This window comes from Chiloscyllium punctatum, chromosome 9, assembly GCF_047496795.1.
Source record: "Chiloscyllium punctatum isolate Juve2018m chromosome 9, sChiPun1.3, whole genome shotgun sequence".
Lineage (NCBI taxonomy): Eukaryota > Metazoa > Chordata > Chondrichthyes > Orectolobiformes > Hemiscylliidae > Chiloscyllium > Chiloscyllium punctatum.
In genome coordinates this window covers 113,625,236-113,643,625 of record NC_092747.1, presented here as the reverse complement: position 1 = coordinate 113,643,625, position 18,390 = coordinate 113,625,236, and the positions used below count along the sequence as shown (strand labels likewise).

The 18,390-nt window shown below is 38.8% G+C and overlaps 1 protein-coding gene across 5 annotated transcripts in view; it reads left to right on the top strand.

Moving 5' to 3' along the window:
* ankrd10a (ankyrin repeat domain 10a) overlaps window positions 1–17,853 on the top strand; it is a 57,285-nt gene extending 39,432 nt beyond the window's left edge. For 4 of the 5 annotated variants that reach the window (XM_072578107.1, XM_072578111.1, XM_072578110.1 and 1 more), the window contains 3 exons: window positions 2,215–2,459; window positions 6,809–6,904; window positions 16,239–17,853. In XM_072578107.1, the coding sequence (XP_072434208.1) occupies window positions 2,215–2,459; window positions 6,809–6,904; window positions 16,239–16,732 (835 nt within the window). In that variant the 3' untranslated portion in view covers window positions 16,733–17,853. The remainder of the gene's footprint in view (window positions 1–2,214; window positions 2,460–6,808; window positions 6,905–16,238) is intronic. The other variant, XM_072578108.1, reaches the window with a different exon arrangement.
* Window positions 17,854–18,390: the final 537 nt, after the last annotated feature.

Genomic DNA, 18,390 nt, shown 5'->3' with positions numbered 1-18,390 from the left:
GTGGATGTGGGCTATGTGCCTCTATTTATAAATGATAATCTGAAAGGCAGCGATATTTGAAAAATCTTGATTGGGGATGTGTTTGGGTTCTGCTGAACGTGAAAGTGTAGCCTTTGAAAGCAGGACTTTGGCTAGTTACTCTGACATTTAGAATGAGGATACAAGATTTAATGTCACAGAGATAGTCAAAAGATTAGAGAGAATCAAGAAGGGCGGATTGACCAATTGTGTCCAGAGTCAAGAATGTGGAAATGCTAGAATAATGTAGAATGTCGTAGGTGACTGACCAAGTGCGATTGAATCAATTTTAACTGTCACCTTCTTGGACTAGTTACTTATGTAATGGCTGAGAGGAAAAAGGAAGTTAGAAATTGGGCTGTTACTGCAGTGGCAGTTGTTTGAGCTTATTGAGGAGCATAGTAGTGGGATAGGTAAAGGGGTTTGGCAGGGAGGCGGTATCCAATGCCTAATATTGGAGATTATTGTCAATGACTTTCAGGTATTGGCTAAGGGTGAAGTTGAGGGTCTGAGAAGTTGGTTTATTATATAGAAGAAAATAATTTAATGAGCTGTAAAATGCTTTTGGGTGAGGGGTAGCAAGTGATTGGTACTTTGGGATGGGGGTTTCAGTGGGACTGAGGATAGGTGGCATTTGTTTGAGGAAGTTGTTGCACAGGTATTGGTCTTGGTTTGAGGAATTATGGCAGTACTTATTGAAAACCAGGAAAATGTATTATTGTACCAGGTTAGAGAGGAGTTGGACGCACAGGTATTAGATCTGGGTAGAACTGAAGAGTTATGAGAAGTAAGGTGCAAGTTTGAGAAAGTCAGGTATGGATGAAGTGGATAGGAGGATATCAGGTGAGAGTGGTGTTGAATAGTAACCATATGAATAAATGTGTTTGTTAAGTGATAGCATGTGGAAAGAGTAGCTTTGAAAATATTTTCATTAGATTATCTATGGTGTAGAAACAGTTAATTCATGAATACATAGGTTCGATGTTGATGTTTTCCATTGCAATGTTTTTGATACAAGCTGGTACTGATGTGTCATTCTGCAATGTGGATGTATATGCACACTTCACATCTTTAAAGGGTTTGACGGGGTTAGTGCTCAGAGGCTGTTTCCTCTTAGCCGAAGAGTCCAGCATTGAGTCACAGTCTCAGGATAAGGGATTAGTCATTTTGAACAGAAATGAGGAGAAATGTCTTCATTTACATTATTATAAATCTTCAGAATTCTGTAGCTAGGAGGGATTTGAATGGTCTGTTGATTTTATTCAGAATTCAGACTTCTTTTGACTGTAGGGGATGAAGGCATGCATATGGGGAAAGGCAGGATTCTGGAGTTGAGGTAGAATATCATTTATGGTTTTATTGAGTGGTACGGCAGGGTTCATGGCCCAATTGCTGGCTCTTATATACTGATTAAGGCTCTAGCTAATATTCCAGAGTAGATGATGAATGTCAAAAATAACTTGCACAATTTGAACTTAGCTCTGAATGCTAACTGGTAAATGGAACTCATGGAAGTGGCACTTCCCTCACTGATACTTGCAGTTTCAAATGCAGTTATAATCTGTTGATTTTGACAATTCACAGAGCTAAACAGTAGTGGATGGTTGGACCAGATCCTGCAAAAAATAAGTTAGCTGCAGAGAAAACAAGGCATCAAAAATAGAGAACAGTTTAGAGGAGTAATTCGGTTTTTAAAATGTTTAATTCTCATGTTTGCCTATTTACACCTGAGAAAAGATTTGGTGTGAGCCATCATTTTGCAAAACAATTCCAGGGATATCTGATTTTCAGAAATATTTGTTAACAATAATCAGTTTAACAAACAATTGCAAGTATGTTGTATAAATGAGGGAATCTTTTTTGAAAAGTGTAGTTCTGTTTGGAACTCTTTTTAAATAAAAGATATCTCTGTTCGTGGTTTGCTATTTTCTGATAAAATTGTTTCAAGTAGCCAAGTCTGACTTATAATCAAGTGAAGCTAATTTAAATACTTAGTAAAATCAAATGTGTAAATGTTGCAATAATACTTGGATACTGTTATTAGCAGATTCCTTTACATTATTTACTGTAATGCAATTTTTCATATCGCCTTCTACAATGTGCCCTAACTAATCTTTCCCACATGTCCAGCTCTATCCTATGTGTGAAATGTTGTGATAAGTTAGAGTGTAATTGTTTTTATGTTCCTTTGTGCAGTTTAAGGAATGCAAATGGGTTGACAGCAGCTGAGCTTGCCCTGGCTCAGGGCTTCCAGGAATGTTCCCAGTTCCTGTGCAGTGTGCAGAACCATCAGCTAAATGGTTTCTATACCAATGGCATCGCCAGTGGTCTTTACCGCGATAACCTGATCACAGATGGCCTAAATGGCTACACAGGAACCAACCGGAAGAGAAGCCATGAGGAATCTGAACGCTGTGGAATCAAGAAGCCGAGAACAGATGGTAAGCACTTTGTGCCATTAGGCATTTTATTCCAGGACATAAGGATTCTAGCATCATTCTGTGAACATTGTAACAATCATGTGAATAACAAATATTGTCCAACTTTTTATATTTTAAAACTTTTTAAGCATAACAGGAAGCCGTTCAACCCATAGTGCCTGTCCTAGCTCTTCGAAAGAGTGATCTAAATTAGTTCCACTCACCTGCTCTTTCTCTGTGACAAAAGTTCCTGTGCAGGTATTTATGCAATTCCTTTTGTAAGTTATGGTTGAATTGGCTTCCAAAGACTTCCATGCATTCTGGATCACAAGCCTACTGATCCCATCAATTCTACATTGGAAAGATTAAACTATCAACTGAAATTGGAGGAAAATTTCAGTGAATGCTCAAATTAATTGACAATTTAATTCTTTACGTAAAACTTAACTCTGAAGTGACTCATTTGCCTTCATGCTTTGGTTGAATACAGGCCTGTCTTAAGACTGGTTACGCATTTGTCTCATTTTCTAGATTTTGTTTTCCCATGCTTTTTTGTATTTTTTGGGAAACTGTTTTCTAGCCTTCAGTGCTCCATCCCTGTCTCTCCTTGACCCCACCCCTGTCTGTACTGGTTTGATCAGTCCCTCTTCCACAACCTGTAAGACAGTAAGAAGTGCAAGCAAAAGTCAACCATTCCGCTCATCAAATCTGTTATGGCATTCAAGGAGATCACGTTGAAATTAAGAATCTCAGCACCATTTTCCTGCCTCTTCCCAATACCACTAAATTCACTCATTTCTTAAAACTCTGTCATTCTTGGCCTTAAGAATTCTTGACACACACCCCCTACAGCCCTCTTTGGTAAATGATTCCACAGATTCACAACCCTCTGAGAAAATAAATTCCTCCTCATCTCTTAATGGGGGATCTGTTATTTTAAGATTATACCCACTGTTATATTCTCTTACAAGGGGAAATATCCTCTCTGCAGTAAAAATCTTATGTTTCAATAAGGTAACCTCTCATTTTTCTGAACTTCAATAAATATAAACTCCACTTCCTCTACACCTCTTTTTATAAGAAAATCCCTTCATACCTGGGATCAATCTAGTGAACCTTCTGTGGACTGCTTCCAGTGCCAGGATATTTTTTCTTAGATAAAGAAACCAGAACTGTTCACAGTGTTTCAAATATGGTCTGACTACAGTAATGCCTTGTATAGTTAAAAGTTACTTATTTTTATATTCTTTTCCCTTTGAAATAAAGTCCAGCAGTTGATTTGCCTTCCCTCTAAACTACTGAACTTAGGTACGAGTTTTTTATGACTTGTGCACTAGAACCGCTAAATCCCTCTGTGCTGCAGCTCTCTGCAGTATTTCTCTGTTGTATAATATTCAGCTTCTCTGTTCTTCCTGCCACAGTGCATAACCTCATCTGGAAGGGTTCAGAGGAATATGGACCAAGTGCTGGCACATGGGCCTAGAATAATTTAGGATATCTGGTCGGCATGAATGAGTTTCCGTGCTGTACATCTCTATGACTCTAGACTCATATTATCCCACATTTTATTACATTAGCTAATCAATCCATATCCCACCACCTTCTACCATGCTCTCGCGTAAGCTTTTCATGGATTTGGAATCAGTCACCATTTGTGACCACATAATCCACAGTTTGAAGATATTTCGTCTAATTCGTATTTATCTTCTAGCCTTCAGTCTCCGTGTCTGCATTAGCAATTTTCCATCTGCTAATCTGTTCTATTCCATGTATTACTGGAATAATTCAAGCTCACAACAACATCAATCATATTTTCTCTATTCAGGAGAACACAGTCCAGTTTGCTGTAGCCATTCTTCCTCAGTTAGGCCCTCGATCCTGCATTGCATCTTGTCCAGAACAATTTGACTTTTCCTGTCCTGAAGAGCTCAAGCTGCATAAGATATGTCCATTGCTTTAATAGCAGCAACTCTGGCTTTGTTTTCTGTTCTTAATGACTTTTAACTTTAAGATCCAGTTTGAAGCTTTATTTTACCTACCTAATAGCCTGTTTGCTCGTCTGCATTGCTTAATTTATAACTTGTGTCATCTCTAGCCCTCGTCTCCCAACCAGCCCTCCTTTCTCCTGGTCAGCCCTCGTCCCCCAGTCAGTTTTGTACTTTATCCTTCACCTAGTATTAGCTGCTTAGGGTTTGTATAGAATCCAATTTTAATACTAGCAGACATTTCAGGAATCTCAGTGCTCATTACCATTCCTGATTTCATCTAACCTTTATTTTCCGGGCTCTTGGCAAAGTTATTCTAATAATGATCATACAGCTCATGGCTTTGTTCCTATGCTCATTATGTGCCATCATTAAGTTCATTGATTAGGGGTCCAGTGGGTTCACAATGGTCTTAGTTACAACCCTGTCACAGGGTTTGAGGTGGAGTGTGTTTCCAAGGTCTTGATTCCTGGTCCTCCAGTTAATCCGGTACTCGGCAATAAAATGAACAGGATCTTCATGTCTGAGATGATCACAAACAAGTTTTGATTTTTAAGCTACTTTAAGCACTCTGCTACTTTAAATCAATTGGGGATTACAATGCAAAAAGAATTTCTCTTAATTTTGTAGCACTGGGCAAAAATTTTATCCTTTTATACATGTCAGGAAGTGAAATCTTTCTTTGTTGTGTAGATTGGTGACAGGATATTTTTAATGAGGCTAAATTTAGGAGTGGGAAAGGGGAGGTTGCAGGGTTGCTCGTTAGAAATAGAGCCTGTCAAATAGGAAGTGACAGAGTAGCTTGAGGCTAGAGATAGAATGTTCCTAAAGATACTGAAAGAAAATACTTTTAGGAAAGCCTGTTCCATCAAGTTTGGAGTAAGCCATCTTCTGTCTTAAAACACAATAAAACACAATTCTGTTTTTGCAGAATTACTGTAAATTGTCAAGTGTTTTGTGGTGTAAGTTCGCAATATGCAGATCTGAGCCAATTGCAGGTCATACATTAAGTCTGACTGGGTTGAAGACCTGATGAAGAGCTGATTAATGGGTATTGTTGCCTTACTTATTGCTTGACCACAGCTAATATGTAGGCAGTGGCAGTTCAGCAAAATCGTCAATAGTTCAGTAGCAACCACTGTCAGAGAATAGGAATGAGAACCTTTTTGCACCTGAGATGTTTGGCATGTCCATGTGTACAGTGAATCTTCATTTACTCTTTTCTGCCTCTTCCTTCCCTCTCTGGAAATGATGCCCTGAACAAGCCTGACATTGCCCATGTAGGCACATGGCCTTGCTTCCAGACAAGTAGTAGCCCTTTACCAGATGTTTGTGTCTTCAGATTATGGCAAGACACTAGAAGGGTTATCCATTGTCAACTCCAGTGGTGGAGTCTTGCTGTCCACCGCCTCATTTTGTTCCAACTGTGATATGTTATAATGCTTTTGCTTGAGGTCTGTCCCCACCATCTGGCTTAAATACAGACATTTACAAATATTGTACTAAATTGTTTGTAATTACCACAGCAAACAATTTGAAAGATGCTACCTGCAACAACATTCTTTTAAAAAACTTGCTAATCTGGGCTGAACAATGCAATTGTGGTGATCTAGTATGATGCAGTTAGAGGCAAGATGTGGAAGCTTTATCCTGATAATGTTTACACATTGCCATCAGTTGCTGCTTTACCCTCAAGGATGTTTGCAACACCTGAATACTATATCATAATTTTTTCCATAATGAATAGCTCAGTTAATAGCAATGTGATTTAATTTGCCCTTTTAAATGCTTTTGAATTGATTGACTCAAAATATTTTTAAACAGGCCTCCTTACTCCATTATGTTTTTTCACTTGCCATACAACAGGCAAGTAAATGTTGACAAGATCACAATACGGGAACTGTCACCATTGAAAGCGTTGGGGTATTTTAGAAAATTCTGGCCGAGTGTGATTCAGTTTCATGGTTATCTTGTTAGTTGATTGTTTTCCATCTTTAAAAGTGATCCAATGGTTTAACACTGGGATAATTTAAAAGATGAACCCTTGGAGTGCTTGCAAGATGTTTTAAGTTTTATGTTTTGAGCAAAGGCATAATGAAAGGTTAGTTTAGTGCTAACACCACAAAACATTTGGAAAATGAATGGAATTCTGGGGTCTTTATGACTGTCAGGAAAGACCCCTAATAGAATCACAGACTCAACAAGGCAGCTTTTTTAACATTGAGCGCTTGTCTATTTTGTATGTATGTGTGGTTACAGATACCATCACATTTCAGCATAACCTTCCACTGGACCTAAAGTTAGTCCATGTATACAGACTGATGTCGTATACTTAAACATGCAAATATGCATGTGTGCTTATGGTAGATTCCCTCCTTCTCACAGCTCTGGGCTTTGATGGCTTCGGAACAGCAGCCGATGGCATCGCCATGGACAACGTTGAAAGCATTTACACAGAGATCAAGCCTTCAGCTATTTCCGGTAAGGCTGAAGGATTCGCAGCTGAGTGTGGCAGCAATCAGATCAAATTGGACCAAGCAGCTCAGGAGATTGTGTCTGTTAGAGGCCAGGATTTTGAAGTCTTCACCGTCTCTCCCATGCAGACACCATGTCGCTGTATAACTAAATATGCATATGACTTTTGATATTTTCAGTCTACATGTTACAAATTCCTTACCGTTTTTAAATGGGATTCGTGAACTAGGCAGATACTCTCTAATGATCCATACCTAATTCTGCTGAAAGTAGGAAATTAGTGGTTTTTGAGAAAAAGAATTTCTTAAGACTGGAGAAACACATTCTGAATAGATGTCACCTTGGCCCACCTGATGGCCTGTCTCATATACTTGCAGTCACACTCGCACACTGTTTTACTTGACTGTTTTATGCTGGACTGTTGTTACTACACTTCATTGATATTCAATAGTCTGTGAAGTGCTTAGAAATATCTTGAGGGTGTTAGAAGGTGCTCTTGGTATAAGTTCCTCCCGCATGACTTATGTTTGCACAGTATCTCAGTGGAGTCTATAATATCGTTTTTATTTCCATATAACATACTGTTATGTTGCAGCGGTTTGCATTTCAAAAAGGATGTTAAACCGAGGCCCCCTCTGGTGAGCATAAAATCCGATTACAATATTTCAAATAAGCTCGGGAGTTCTTCCTGATGTCCCAGCTAATATTTCCCATTCAATCAATATTGCCAAAATAGATTGTTTGGTCATCATCACATTATTGTTTGTGAGAGCTTGATTTGCATAAATTGGTTAGTGTTCCTTAAATTACAACAATAACTACACGTCAAAATAACTTCATCGGCTGAAGAATATTTTAGAGTGGCATGAGATCATGAAAGATGCTATGGAAATTCAATTTTTAAAAATTACTTCTGTGCTTTTGGATGGTGCATAATCCAAATGCATTGTTAGGTCAAATGTTATTTTAAATAAATACTTTTGATACATTAACTTTTGTTTCTGCTTTGGTTGGTTTTGTTCCCTTCACTTGCCAAGGCACTGGCTCTTGCTGAACGATAGTTCTGGAAAAATATAAGTCTTGTACCCGAGCCCGGGCAGTGCTAGAGACCTCTTTAACAGTGGTGGCATCATAGCTGAACTGTGTTTTGTTTTTTCTCCATGTCCATGAACAACACTGAACACTGTATAGTCAATGCCAGGGACCATGCCTGTTTGTTTGCTCCCCAACAAATTCAAGATATTGAGGGCCAATTAGAGTCTCTTTGCCATCACCCTGAAAAAAAATAGGAATTCTATAGTTCTTGGAATCTTGTCTGGCTCCCACATAGCCTGTTGGATTTGGTTTCTCTCTGAATAAACCCTTGGAGGAACACTTGTTGTTTTGAATATTCAATTATTCTGGGTGTGATTATTGGTTCAGAAAATTAAGAATGTTAAAGTTTTAAGTATTTGTAAGCATATATTTACTGTTGAGTAGTAATTTGATATGATCATTTTTCTTGTTAATGTCATATTGTGCCTCTGCATAGTTTTAATGTGCAAAATATCATAGTTTAATTGCTGTCCAGGTTTCTGTGCTCTACATGCTAACACTAAGAAACAATCTGCAGGACATTTCAGTCTGAATGAGCTTTCCGTGAAGGTTCAGTGTTTCAGTTTCATCACTAAATTTATCATTAAGGTTGAACCACATATAGTGTAACTAAAACCACGTGTGCCCACTCTTTCTTAGAGACCCAGTGATTCAACTAGTTTGATAGCTGATGTGGCAAAACACTGATCTTCTCCCACAGGATGTTTCTGTTAGTTGCCTTTAATTTTAACTATTGGATTCATCAAAAAGGAGCTTCGAAAACAGAGAGACTGATATTTCTATTTCCTGATTAGCATTGCAGGGTTTCTGTCCCAAACAAGTGAATTTTATAAAAATAACAAGAGGAGAGGGAAAACATCTTGGATCTTAAAAGTAAATAGTATATGGCTGCAATTGACCATGAAAAGCATTTTAAAGTACACAGTTTATAGAGTGTTGAATGATCAATAAAGGTAGTTGAGGTACTACTTGTAATGATATTTAGTTTAAACATCCAATTCTACATAATAGTGAAGGATGAAGGTGTGGAAAGCTTACTCTGATTGACTCCTGATTGTGGGAAACTAGGGATGGTGAATGTGCCTTTGAAAGGCTGATATTGTACTTCTGTGTTTCAATCTTTTTCTGGCAGGACAGGCAGGAAGTGTGGGGACATGAAATAGACAGGAAGTTGTTTAGAGAAGGAATTAGAACAGGTAGGTACCAGGGAATGTCAAATGAGTGGCAAAGTGCCAGCAGTTTTAAAATTAGTCGTTTAGTTTTCCATGCTATCAGTGCAAGCTGAGATGTGAAATAAAGTATTGACTGTAGGAGAAACCAAAGATGAAACCTTTTCACAGAGTCTGGAATGTGAGGCGAGTGCTAAGTCAATTGCAACTTTCAAAAATGTGCTGGATGGTTAGTGACATTTATGAAAAAACATCAGGTAAAAAAATAGGAAAATGAGGTTGTTTTGGACAAATGTGAGAAAAAGGGTTCAGAAATAAGAGTGTAATATCTGTCCTGAGAATGGCCTCACTTTCAATCAGAATACTCAATGTGCTTTAACATTCTTGTGTAAAACAGTTCAATTATAGTTTATTCCCCAAATGTCTTCTGATGATAAATCAATTCACAAAGGGAGAAACATTCGAGAAAGAGGCAAAGTCTTAGCTGAGTGGCTTAATTTGTATTTAGACTGATCAGTGAGATACAGTTGAGGCAGTTTCTACATTGTTCCCTGGGAAATTAGGGGAAGAACAGTTCCCTTTTAATGGAAGAATCAGCACTCAAGACTAAAGACTCTAGTAGTATGATGGTGGATGCATTTGACCGGAAATAAGAACAGTCTGGTCATGGTTTCTTTTTCAGTCATCCAGACATCTGCCTGTTAGTGGTGTCAACAGATACTCCTCATCCTCCCCACTAAAGTCAGCCTCCTCTCACAGATTTAATACTTTAAATAGTAAGCGTATTATTGCCATGCAGAGATTTGCGATGTTTGGATCAGCTCGATCAGGTTTCCCGTTTGCATTCAAGAGACTCCGAACTAAGACTAATTTAGTTATTTTGCCCTGTTTGCAGAAAGTGCTTGCTTTTGGTGGTTGCTACTTCTGTTGATTTTTTTTTTGGCAAAGTGTTCCTCTTCAAGTTAATGTTCTTTTTGCAGTAGTTCCCAAGAATAATCAAAATAAATTACCTCCTTAATTTCATGTTCTCACATCTTTCGGTTTCTTTTTACTTGTTAGGGGGATATAGGTGTCAGTGGCTCTTGAGCCTTTATTGTCCTTTCAGAAGTGCCCTTGAGAAAGTGGTGGTGATCTGCTACCTTGAGTCAACGCAGTTCTTTGGATGTAGACATATCCACAGTACTATTAAGAAGGGAGTTCCCAGGAGTTTGATCCAGTGATGATGAAAAAATGTTGTATATTTCCAAGTAAGGATGGTGTGTGGCTTGGAAGGGGCTTGGTGGTGTTCCTATGCATCTCCTACCTCCTCCTAGATGGAGGTTTCAGTTTTGGGAGGTGCTGTTGAAGGATCCTTTTTGTCATTATTAATTTTGGTTGAGACCAGATCATTTGGTTTTAAGATCAATGACATGGATCTTCCAGATGCATGATTAATTCTCCTGTTACTTCTGCAAGTAAGAAAACCAAAGATTGGTTTATAATCCAGGTTAATGTTGTCCCATCTGTGACATTTGGCCTAGTTTTAATTTGCATTATCAATTGGGAAAAAATGCCTTTGACGTCCACGTTGGAGGGATGGGTGAAGATATCAACTTGGTGGTGGAATTGATTGCCCTGAAGACACTTTGTTCTTCTCACATGTTGAAATTGCTTCATCACTGTTTGGGTCAATCCAAGGCTGCTTTGCCCACGTATTGGTATCAAGCTTGCAAGCTCTGTGATAGGCTTTCAGGTTGCCTTTATTCTCTTAAGTTTGGGATATCTACTAGTGTGGGCTCCTTGTGGTCAGCTGGCTGCAGAATACTGCCCTTGTTATTTGGGGATGATCCTCTCAATCCACATGACTGACTCAGTGATGCTTGGTGCTGAATAACAGACTCATTAGGAAATAGACTTGGTGCCAGGTAACATTCTCAGCATTGGATCACAGACTCAGTGCCAAATAATAAGCTTGATGCCAGAAAACAAGCTCACAACTAGATAACAAACTCAATTCTGGATGCGAGGGTCAAGGCTAAATAACAAATTCTATGCTCAATATCAGACCCGATATTAATAAACAGGTTTGATGCCAGATAACGGAGTTATGCCAATTAACATGCTCAGCTCAATGCTGGCTAGCAAACTTGATGCCACATAGCAGACTCTCACCAGAAACCAGAATCAATGCCAGATAACAGACTCGCATTAGAAACTAGGATGGGAGCTGGATAACGGACTTCCATCAGAGACCAGGATCGATGTTGGGTAGCAGACTTGCACCAGAAACCAGGGTCAGTGCCAGATTGCAGACTCTCATCAGAAACCAGGATCACTGCCGGTAAGAGGCTCAAAAAATGTGAGCCTGCATCTTTTCCCCATAACAACAGACCAATTTAAAGCAGCTTTGGATCATCATCATAACTGACTTAACATTCTTGTCTTGATATATTGACAAAGCACAGCTGAACATGTTCCAGTCTCGTTGTGAGCTGAACTTTAATGGGACATGGCACTTAGTTTCCTATCCTTTAAATTTTGTTTGTGCACCTTCAAAGTTTCAATGTCTGGATGAATTTTAGTGCCAATATGCAAACATTATAATTGATCTTTCAGTGCAGAAAGCTTGGTGAATGAGGAAGAATGTTTACTTCCTTATTTAATGTGACCATCTCCATTCCTTGCATTACATGTGTGCTTTCTCTTTGCATTGTTTTCCTGCATTGTTTTCCTGCCCTTCACTTCTTTCCTTCTGACTTGTGCAAGTTGTAGCTTGCTAGTCTTTGTGCTGATATCTCTCAGCCTCTGCAACTTCTGGTGAAAAGGATTAAAGTCTGGTCCAAAACAACATCTTCCTTTTAATATTTGTTTTCCATATTGTGGAGATCCAGGGACTCTTAATCCCAGTGTCTCTGCCCAATGCTAATCCTACAGATTTCAGGCATTGGTTTTAAAGAATGACAAGGAAAGATATTGGTCATCTGATTATTTTATTTCGCTGATTTTTCTCCACAAACCATGTAATTTGTTCAGAGGAAGTTTTGGTAAATATCACATTTTTAGATATTTTTCTTAGTCACAAGTATAGACGATATATAAGATTATTCATAATATCTGCTTTAAAAAGAAAGACTGTAAGTGATGGGATCAGTCACCATCTATGCACCATATATATAATCTATAAACTCTGATCACCACATACTGGACTAAACAAACATTAACTTAAAGGTAGAGTTTATGCTTGTGTCTATGGTTAGTCTGTACTTTGAATCGCTTAAATCGCTTTGAAAGGATTTGACATAACTTAATCAATGTTGGTTTCAAGTTCAAAATTAAGCATCTAAAATTAATTCATCTGCATCTCTTCCAATACTTTGTGATTTTTTTTTGCATACTTTTGCAACAATAAAGAAATCTTAATATCTAATATGTTCCAGTCTATTAATTATGCTAACTTTATTTTTTATTTTATTCTTCTATATCCCTTCCCTCCAATGCTGCCCACTGCTCCCAGCCAGAGAAAGAGCTGGAGTTCTGATTCTTGATTTGTGGTTGCTGCTGTCACCAGCCTGTTGGTTTGAGGTCTGGGTGATAGAGCTGATGATGTTTTGGTGTTTTTCCCTGACTGTCTGGAGTGTAGTAAAAGTGCTGCAGTCACAATCTGAATGTATGATATGGGGAATTACAGTAAGAAGCCCAGTATTCTCTCCAAATGTGCTTTGCTGTCATACTACACAGTGTCTCCATTTGTACAAAAATATGGAGAAATCTTTTTCTTTCAAAAGGTGGCTCATCCTGTGTTCTGTGCAGATTTGTCTCAAATTCCCTCCATCACCTCACTGTTCCCTATCTCTACAGGTCCCTCTAATTCCAGGCTTCTGTGCAGCCCTGATCTTAATCCATCTACTATTGGTAGGTTTGTTCTTGGGCTCCTTGATCCTTAGCTCTGAAATTTCCTTACTAATCCTCCCCACCTCTTTTTTTGAATATGCTGTTTTTGTCCAACTGTTCTGATGATGCTTCCTGGGACATGCATGTGCCATTTCACTGTTTTTATTGATAGCACATTTGTAAAGTATTTTGGGACATTTATATAAGGCATTTAAGAGAGCAAAGCGGTGTTTCTGATCAGTAAAATTGCAATTTTCACTGGCTTAGGGAAAAACTTGCAAACATAAACTTATCCAAACCGTTGCTGCTTGTAACCATATCCCATATGTTTGTCATGTGCACCCTACCCGACTACATGTTTGTGCGTTTAAAATTCTCAACCTTCTGTTTTAATTTTTCCATTTCTACACCTCTCACTGTATTTCTAATTTTCTCCAGTTCTCCCAACAGCACACATTCCATTGCTATGGTCTCTTGAGTATTCTCAACCACCTGATTTCCCTCAATAGGCAGCAGAAGTTTTGACGGAGTCGTAGAGCACAGAACAGACCCTTTGTTCAGCATGGACAAGTTGGAATAATGTTCCCAAACTAAACTTATCCCACTTGCCTGCATTTGGCCTATATCCCTCCAAACTTTTCCTATTTGTGTACCTGTCCAGATGTTGTAACTGTACCTGCATGTAACACTTCCTCTAAAAGTTCATTCCACACTCAAACCACCCTCTGTATGAAAAAGTTGCTCCTCAGGTCCCTTTTAAATCTTTTTCCCCTCACCTTAAAAATATGACCCCTAGTTTTGATCTCCCTCATCCTTGGGAAAAGTTCTTTGTTATTCACCTTATCTATGCCCCTTATGAACCTCCAAGATCACCCCTCAACTTTGTGTTCCAGTGATAAAAGTCACAGCCTATCTAACCTCTCATTATAACTCAAACCCCTCCATCCAGCAACATCCTGATAAATCTTTTCTAAACCCTCTCCAATTCAGTTTCCTTTTCTATAGCAGGGTGACCAGATCTCTACAAAGTATTTCAAGAATGATTGATCATTGTGTTGAAAATACCTGCATTAAATGCTGTCTGTCTGGGAACTTCCAAAGTTTGGGAGAGATATCTTCTAGATATATTTGTGATTGATAATCTGGAACTGTACCACAGAGAACGTTGCATTGATATTTTTCTTAATATAATTTCTGGAATTCCATCCTTAAACCCTTCTGCCTCTAGCTTTTGTTCAAAATTTCATTCTGATCCTTTGTTTTAACTGCATTATCCTACTTGCTAATTTCACTGAGTGAGTAGGTTTAAATTTGTTTCCTTGTTAAAGATGCTATATAAATGCAGGGTATGGTCCACCTTTGTTACTGTATTGGTGATGCATCATGATGATATTGAATATCTAAGAAGGAACAAGGTGGTATTAGTTGACTTTAGCTGGTCTGAGTATTTGCTGAGAGATCACCCAAAAGATTTTGCTGGTCATTATCGTTTTAACTTTCTCCCAGGTAAAACTACCTGCTTTTAGCAAGTGGGAAAAGCTTGTATGTGCAATAAATGACATGCCACAGAACTTTACCATGATGATATTTTGTAGTGGATGATGTGGCATTCATATCACGTTCCTGATCACTTGTGCTGATAGGTAAACACCACGCAGCCAGACTTCGATTAAAGTTATTTGAAATCACTAATTTTCATAGGACCAAAATAAATTGCGAAAAGGCAGTAATACTGCTTGAATTTACATTGTTTCAAAATGTCCCCGAGGCAAAATAGCAAAGCCTTTAATAATTATTTTCGGTTCTTTTCACCCTTTCAACTGAATCTTGAGCCTTACAGTTTCAGGCAGTTCCATTTTGCCAACCATGGTGTGGAAATATAGCTGGAACAAATGAAGTGTGAAATGAGTCAAAATAGCAGCTGATTAGACCACTTTGGGCAGCTTATCGCATCCCAGGTAACGCTTGGCAGAACCTAAACATTTTTTTCAAGACTGGTGATTGGTGAGTCATTATTTTCCATCACTAGTACAAGTGGAAAAGGGCACTCTCCCCAGTAGCTGTCTTGTGAAACACAGCTTGTGACTACTTTGAGCAGTCTGTGACTATCCATTGAGCTCATGCTTGTTTTGCAGGCACTAGTAACCTATTCGTCCATCTGTTAATGGAATGGGAAAGCCAAATATCACAAGCTCCATTTCAAAATCTAATGAACTGACAACAACAAGATTAGAGTTTAGAACTTGTATATCTAATTTCTCTGCGTCAGTATCTAGTAGCTAGGGTGTGTTAATTCAGAATGCTAGTACAAAGACAGAGAAAAGCTAGAAAAGTTTTGTCCTTATGGTCAAATTCAGATGCCACTAAAAAGGCTTCATGCTGAATACCTTAAAGTATTTTTCTTCCATGTTTTCATGTGTCACATTCATGATGAAGGGCTTCTGCCTGAAATGTTGCCTGCCTCCTCAGATGCTGCCTGTACTTTCCAGACTTCTCGACTCTGTTCTCTCCTTGACATCTGTCCTGGACTGTAAATGAATTTGTGATTTTCTTTAAGAAATGTTTTATATATTGACTTCGCCATAATCACTGATAGTCTTAATGAACATATCCCTGAAAATAGAGCCAGCCTTCTATCTTTGCTGAGATCCTGCAGTTCCCCTGACTTTGCCTCATGTACATCTGCTATAACCATTAATGACACAGTCTTGAGACAGTTGTGCCCACTACCCACTTCATGAAGCCCCTGCTATTCCTTCCCCCTTCCCAGGTCTTCTCACAAGCTCACCTCCAGTCCCTTCTCCCCTATTCCCACCTCCCCTATCCAAACACGTCCAAACATCTCTTCCAAACATGCACTCTCAAACATTAGTCCCATGTTCTTCCTCCCTGTCTGCTTGTTGGGCAGAACCAAAAATAACTATTTAAAGTCAGCATTTGAAGTTGGGTTGATAAGAACCCCCCCCGACACCTTCCACAGTGCCAACTGGATAACAACAACACATTTCTAAGTGGCTGCAAGCTCTTGGTGGATGGGCTTGCAGGCTCCAGTGTCCTTAATTCCCCCCCCCCAAGTCCACCCACTTACACCACCTTATTTCCCATTAAACTCCAACCCAAAGGACATAATTAGAGTAGGAACTGGTTGTTTAAAATTACACCATGAAATTACTTCAATACTATGATAGGTGTGTATCTCACTACAGATATGGATCAGTCTAACTACATGGATAAAATGTTGACCATGCAACCTGTCACAAATGGATCCTTCCATAGCTTGAACTACTCTTTGGCTCAGGAGAACAGAGTGAGCAATGTCTCTATTGGAGGAGCTGTGGAATTGACTGCTGGGTTCAGTAGCATCGATGGCCAGATCTCTCGCAATAAAAGTGGATTTGAGTCCAATGGAACCATCCAAAACACGGGAAACACCCTGTCAGAGATGTGTGGCTCGCTGCACCAAAACGGAAGCCCAAGCAGCTGTGTGGCAATCAAACCAACGCTGCCATCTTGCAACACAATTGGAAGCCTGGAAGAAGACCATGATTCACTCCAATATGGCCACTATCATGGGTTTGGCGACACAGCTGAAAGCATTCCTGATATCAACAGTTACATGGAACATTCCAGTTCTGTTAGAGTTGAGCAGAGCTATAACAATGCTGTTTACAGCGCAGTCCACCTTTTCCATGGCTCGTAAGGCTGGGGTACCAGTTCTTGGATGGTGGGTTGTTGCTGGTGTAACCTCACTGGCATCTGTAGTTGGTCACTGATTTTGTTTCTCACTTGCTGAAATAAGCAAAATGCTTGAACATTTTTGTTATATTTTTGTATTTAAATTTAAAATGGTCTTGTCTTGGTAAATTGCACCTTTAATTTGGATTCATATGTTGGGATGGCCAGCAGAAAGGAATAAAGGAAGTCATTTAATCCTTTGAGCTTGTTCAAAAAGAATTGTTAACCTGGGCAAACAGTTAATGTTTGTTACATGTGGCTTAAATTGATTCAATAAAAACGGGAACATTTATAAATATCACTTATTATAAAGGGATAATTAATGTCATTTGAACATTCTGGATGGGATCTGTCATTGCAAAGCACTGGCTCCTGAGACTTTTTAACTTCTCCAAAAACTTAACTGCTTTTCTTGTCCGTGAGGAATGGAAATGTGCCGACTTTGCTGGTTTGGGTGCACATGACTGCATTGTGCATGTGACTGTGCAACAGTTAAATATTTCAAAGCAACTTGGGAGAGACGGTCTTAACTTCCATTTTGCTCCAGACATCACCATTTTAAGTTTTGTGCAAGGTTACAGCTTAAAAAAAAACAGTAGAATTGTTTCTGAAAACTTGTTGATATGTGTTGAGGTTAGACGGTTACATGTTTTTAATGTGATGAAAAGTGGACTCATTTTTTAAAAAATTGTAATTAATCCTTTTTTTGATATTCTGCATGACTTAGAACTTGAGTTAATTGCAGTCATTTACATTTCAGTTATTTTCAGCAGCTTTCCGCTTAACCTTTGATGCTGTTTCGGTTAAATCAGCAAGAAAGTCAATATTTTGCTTTTTTAAAAAATGGAAGCAATTTTGTGCTACCATGCCATTATAAATTTCATAATTGTTACGTTTGCCTGTAATAGGAAAGTGTTTAATTCCATCAGTTATATCCTCAAGCACAAGCATTAAAAGACATTATCCTTGTCATCACTCTGCTTTATTGCATGATTCATATTTTTCTTGAGATGCATCCAAAGCTTTTACTTGTTTTTGTAAAACAATTGGTGTATTTCAGATTTAATAAAGTTTTTTTTTTCTCACTACTGTTGTAAAAAGTAGTCTTCCAAAGATGCATTTTAATTTAGAGATATCACTGATTGCAGTACACAACACACATTGTGCTTTCCTGTCTTTTGAAGTTTTCATTGGAACAAGAAATACTGTAGAACAGCTTGTTGGATTTGAGCCTTTGAGGGGTTTTCACAAAACCAGTCCCTTGCAGTACAAAATAAAAAGTTTAATCATATCTGTCTAAAATTCTACTGTCATGTGTGCATCATGATGTCACACAGTCAGAGGTTTATTAATAATAGCCTGCACATCTTACTGTTTTGAATTAGATTAGATTAGATTACTTACAGTGTGGAAACAGGCCCTTCGGCCCAACAAGTCCACACCGCCCCGCCGAAGCGCAACCCACCCATACCCCTACATTACCCCTTCCTAACACTACGGGCAATTTAGCATGGCCAATTCACCTGACCTGCACATCTTTGGACTGTGGGAGGAAACCGGAGCACCCGGAGGAAACCCACGCAGACACGGGGAGAACGTGCAAACTCCACACAGTTAGTCGCC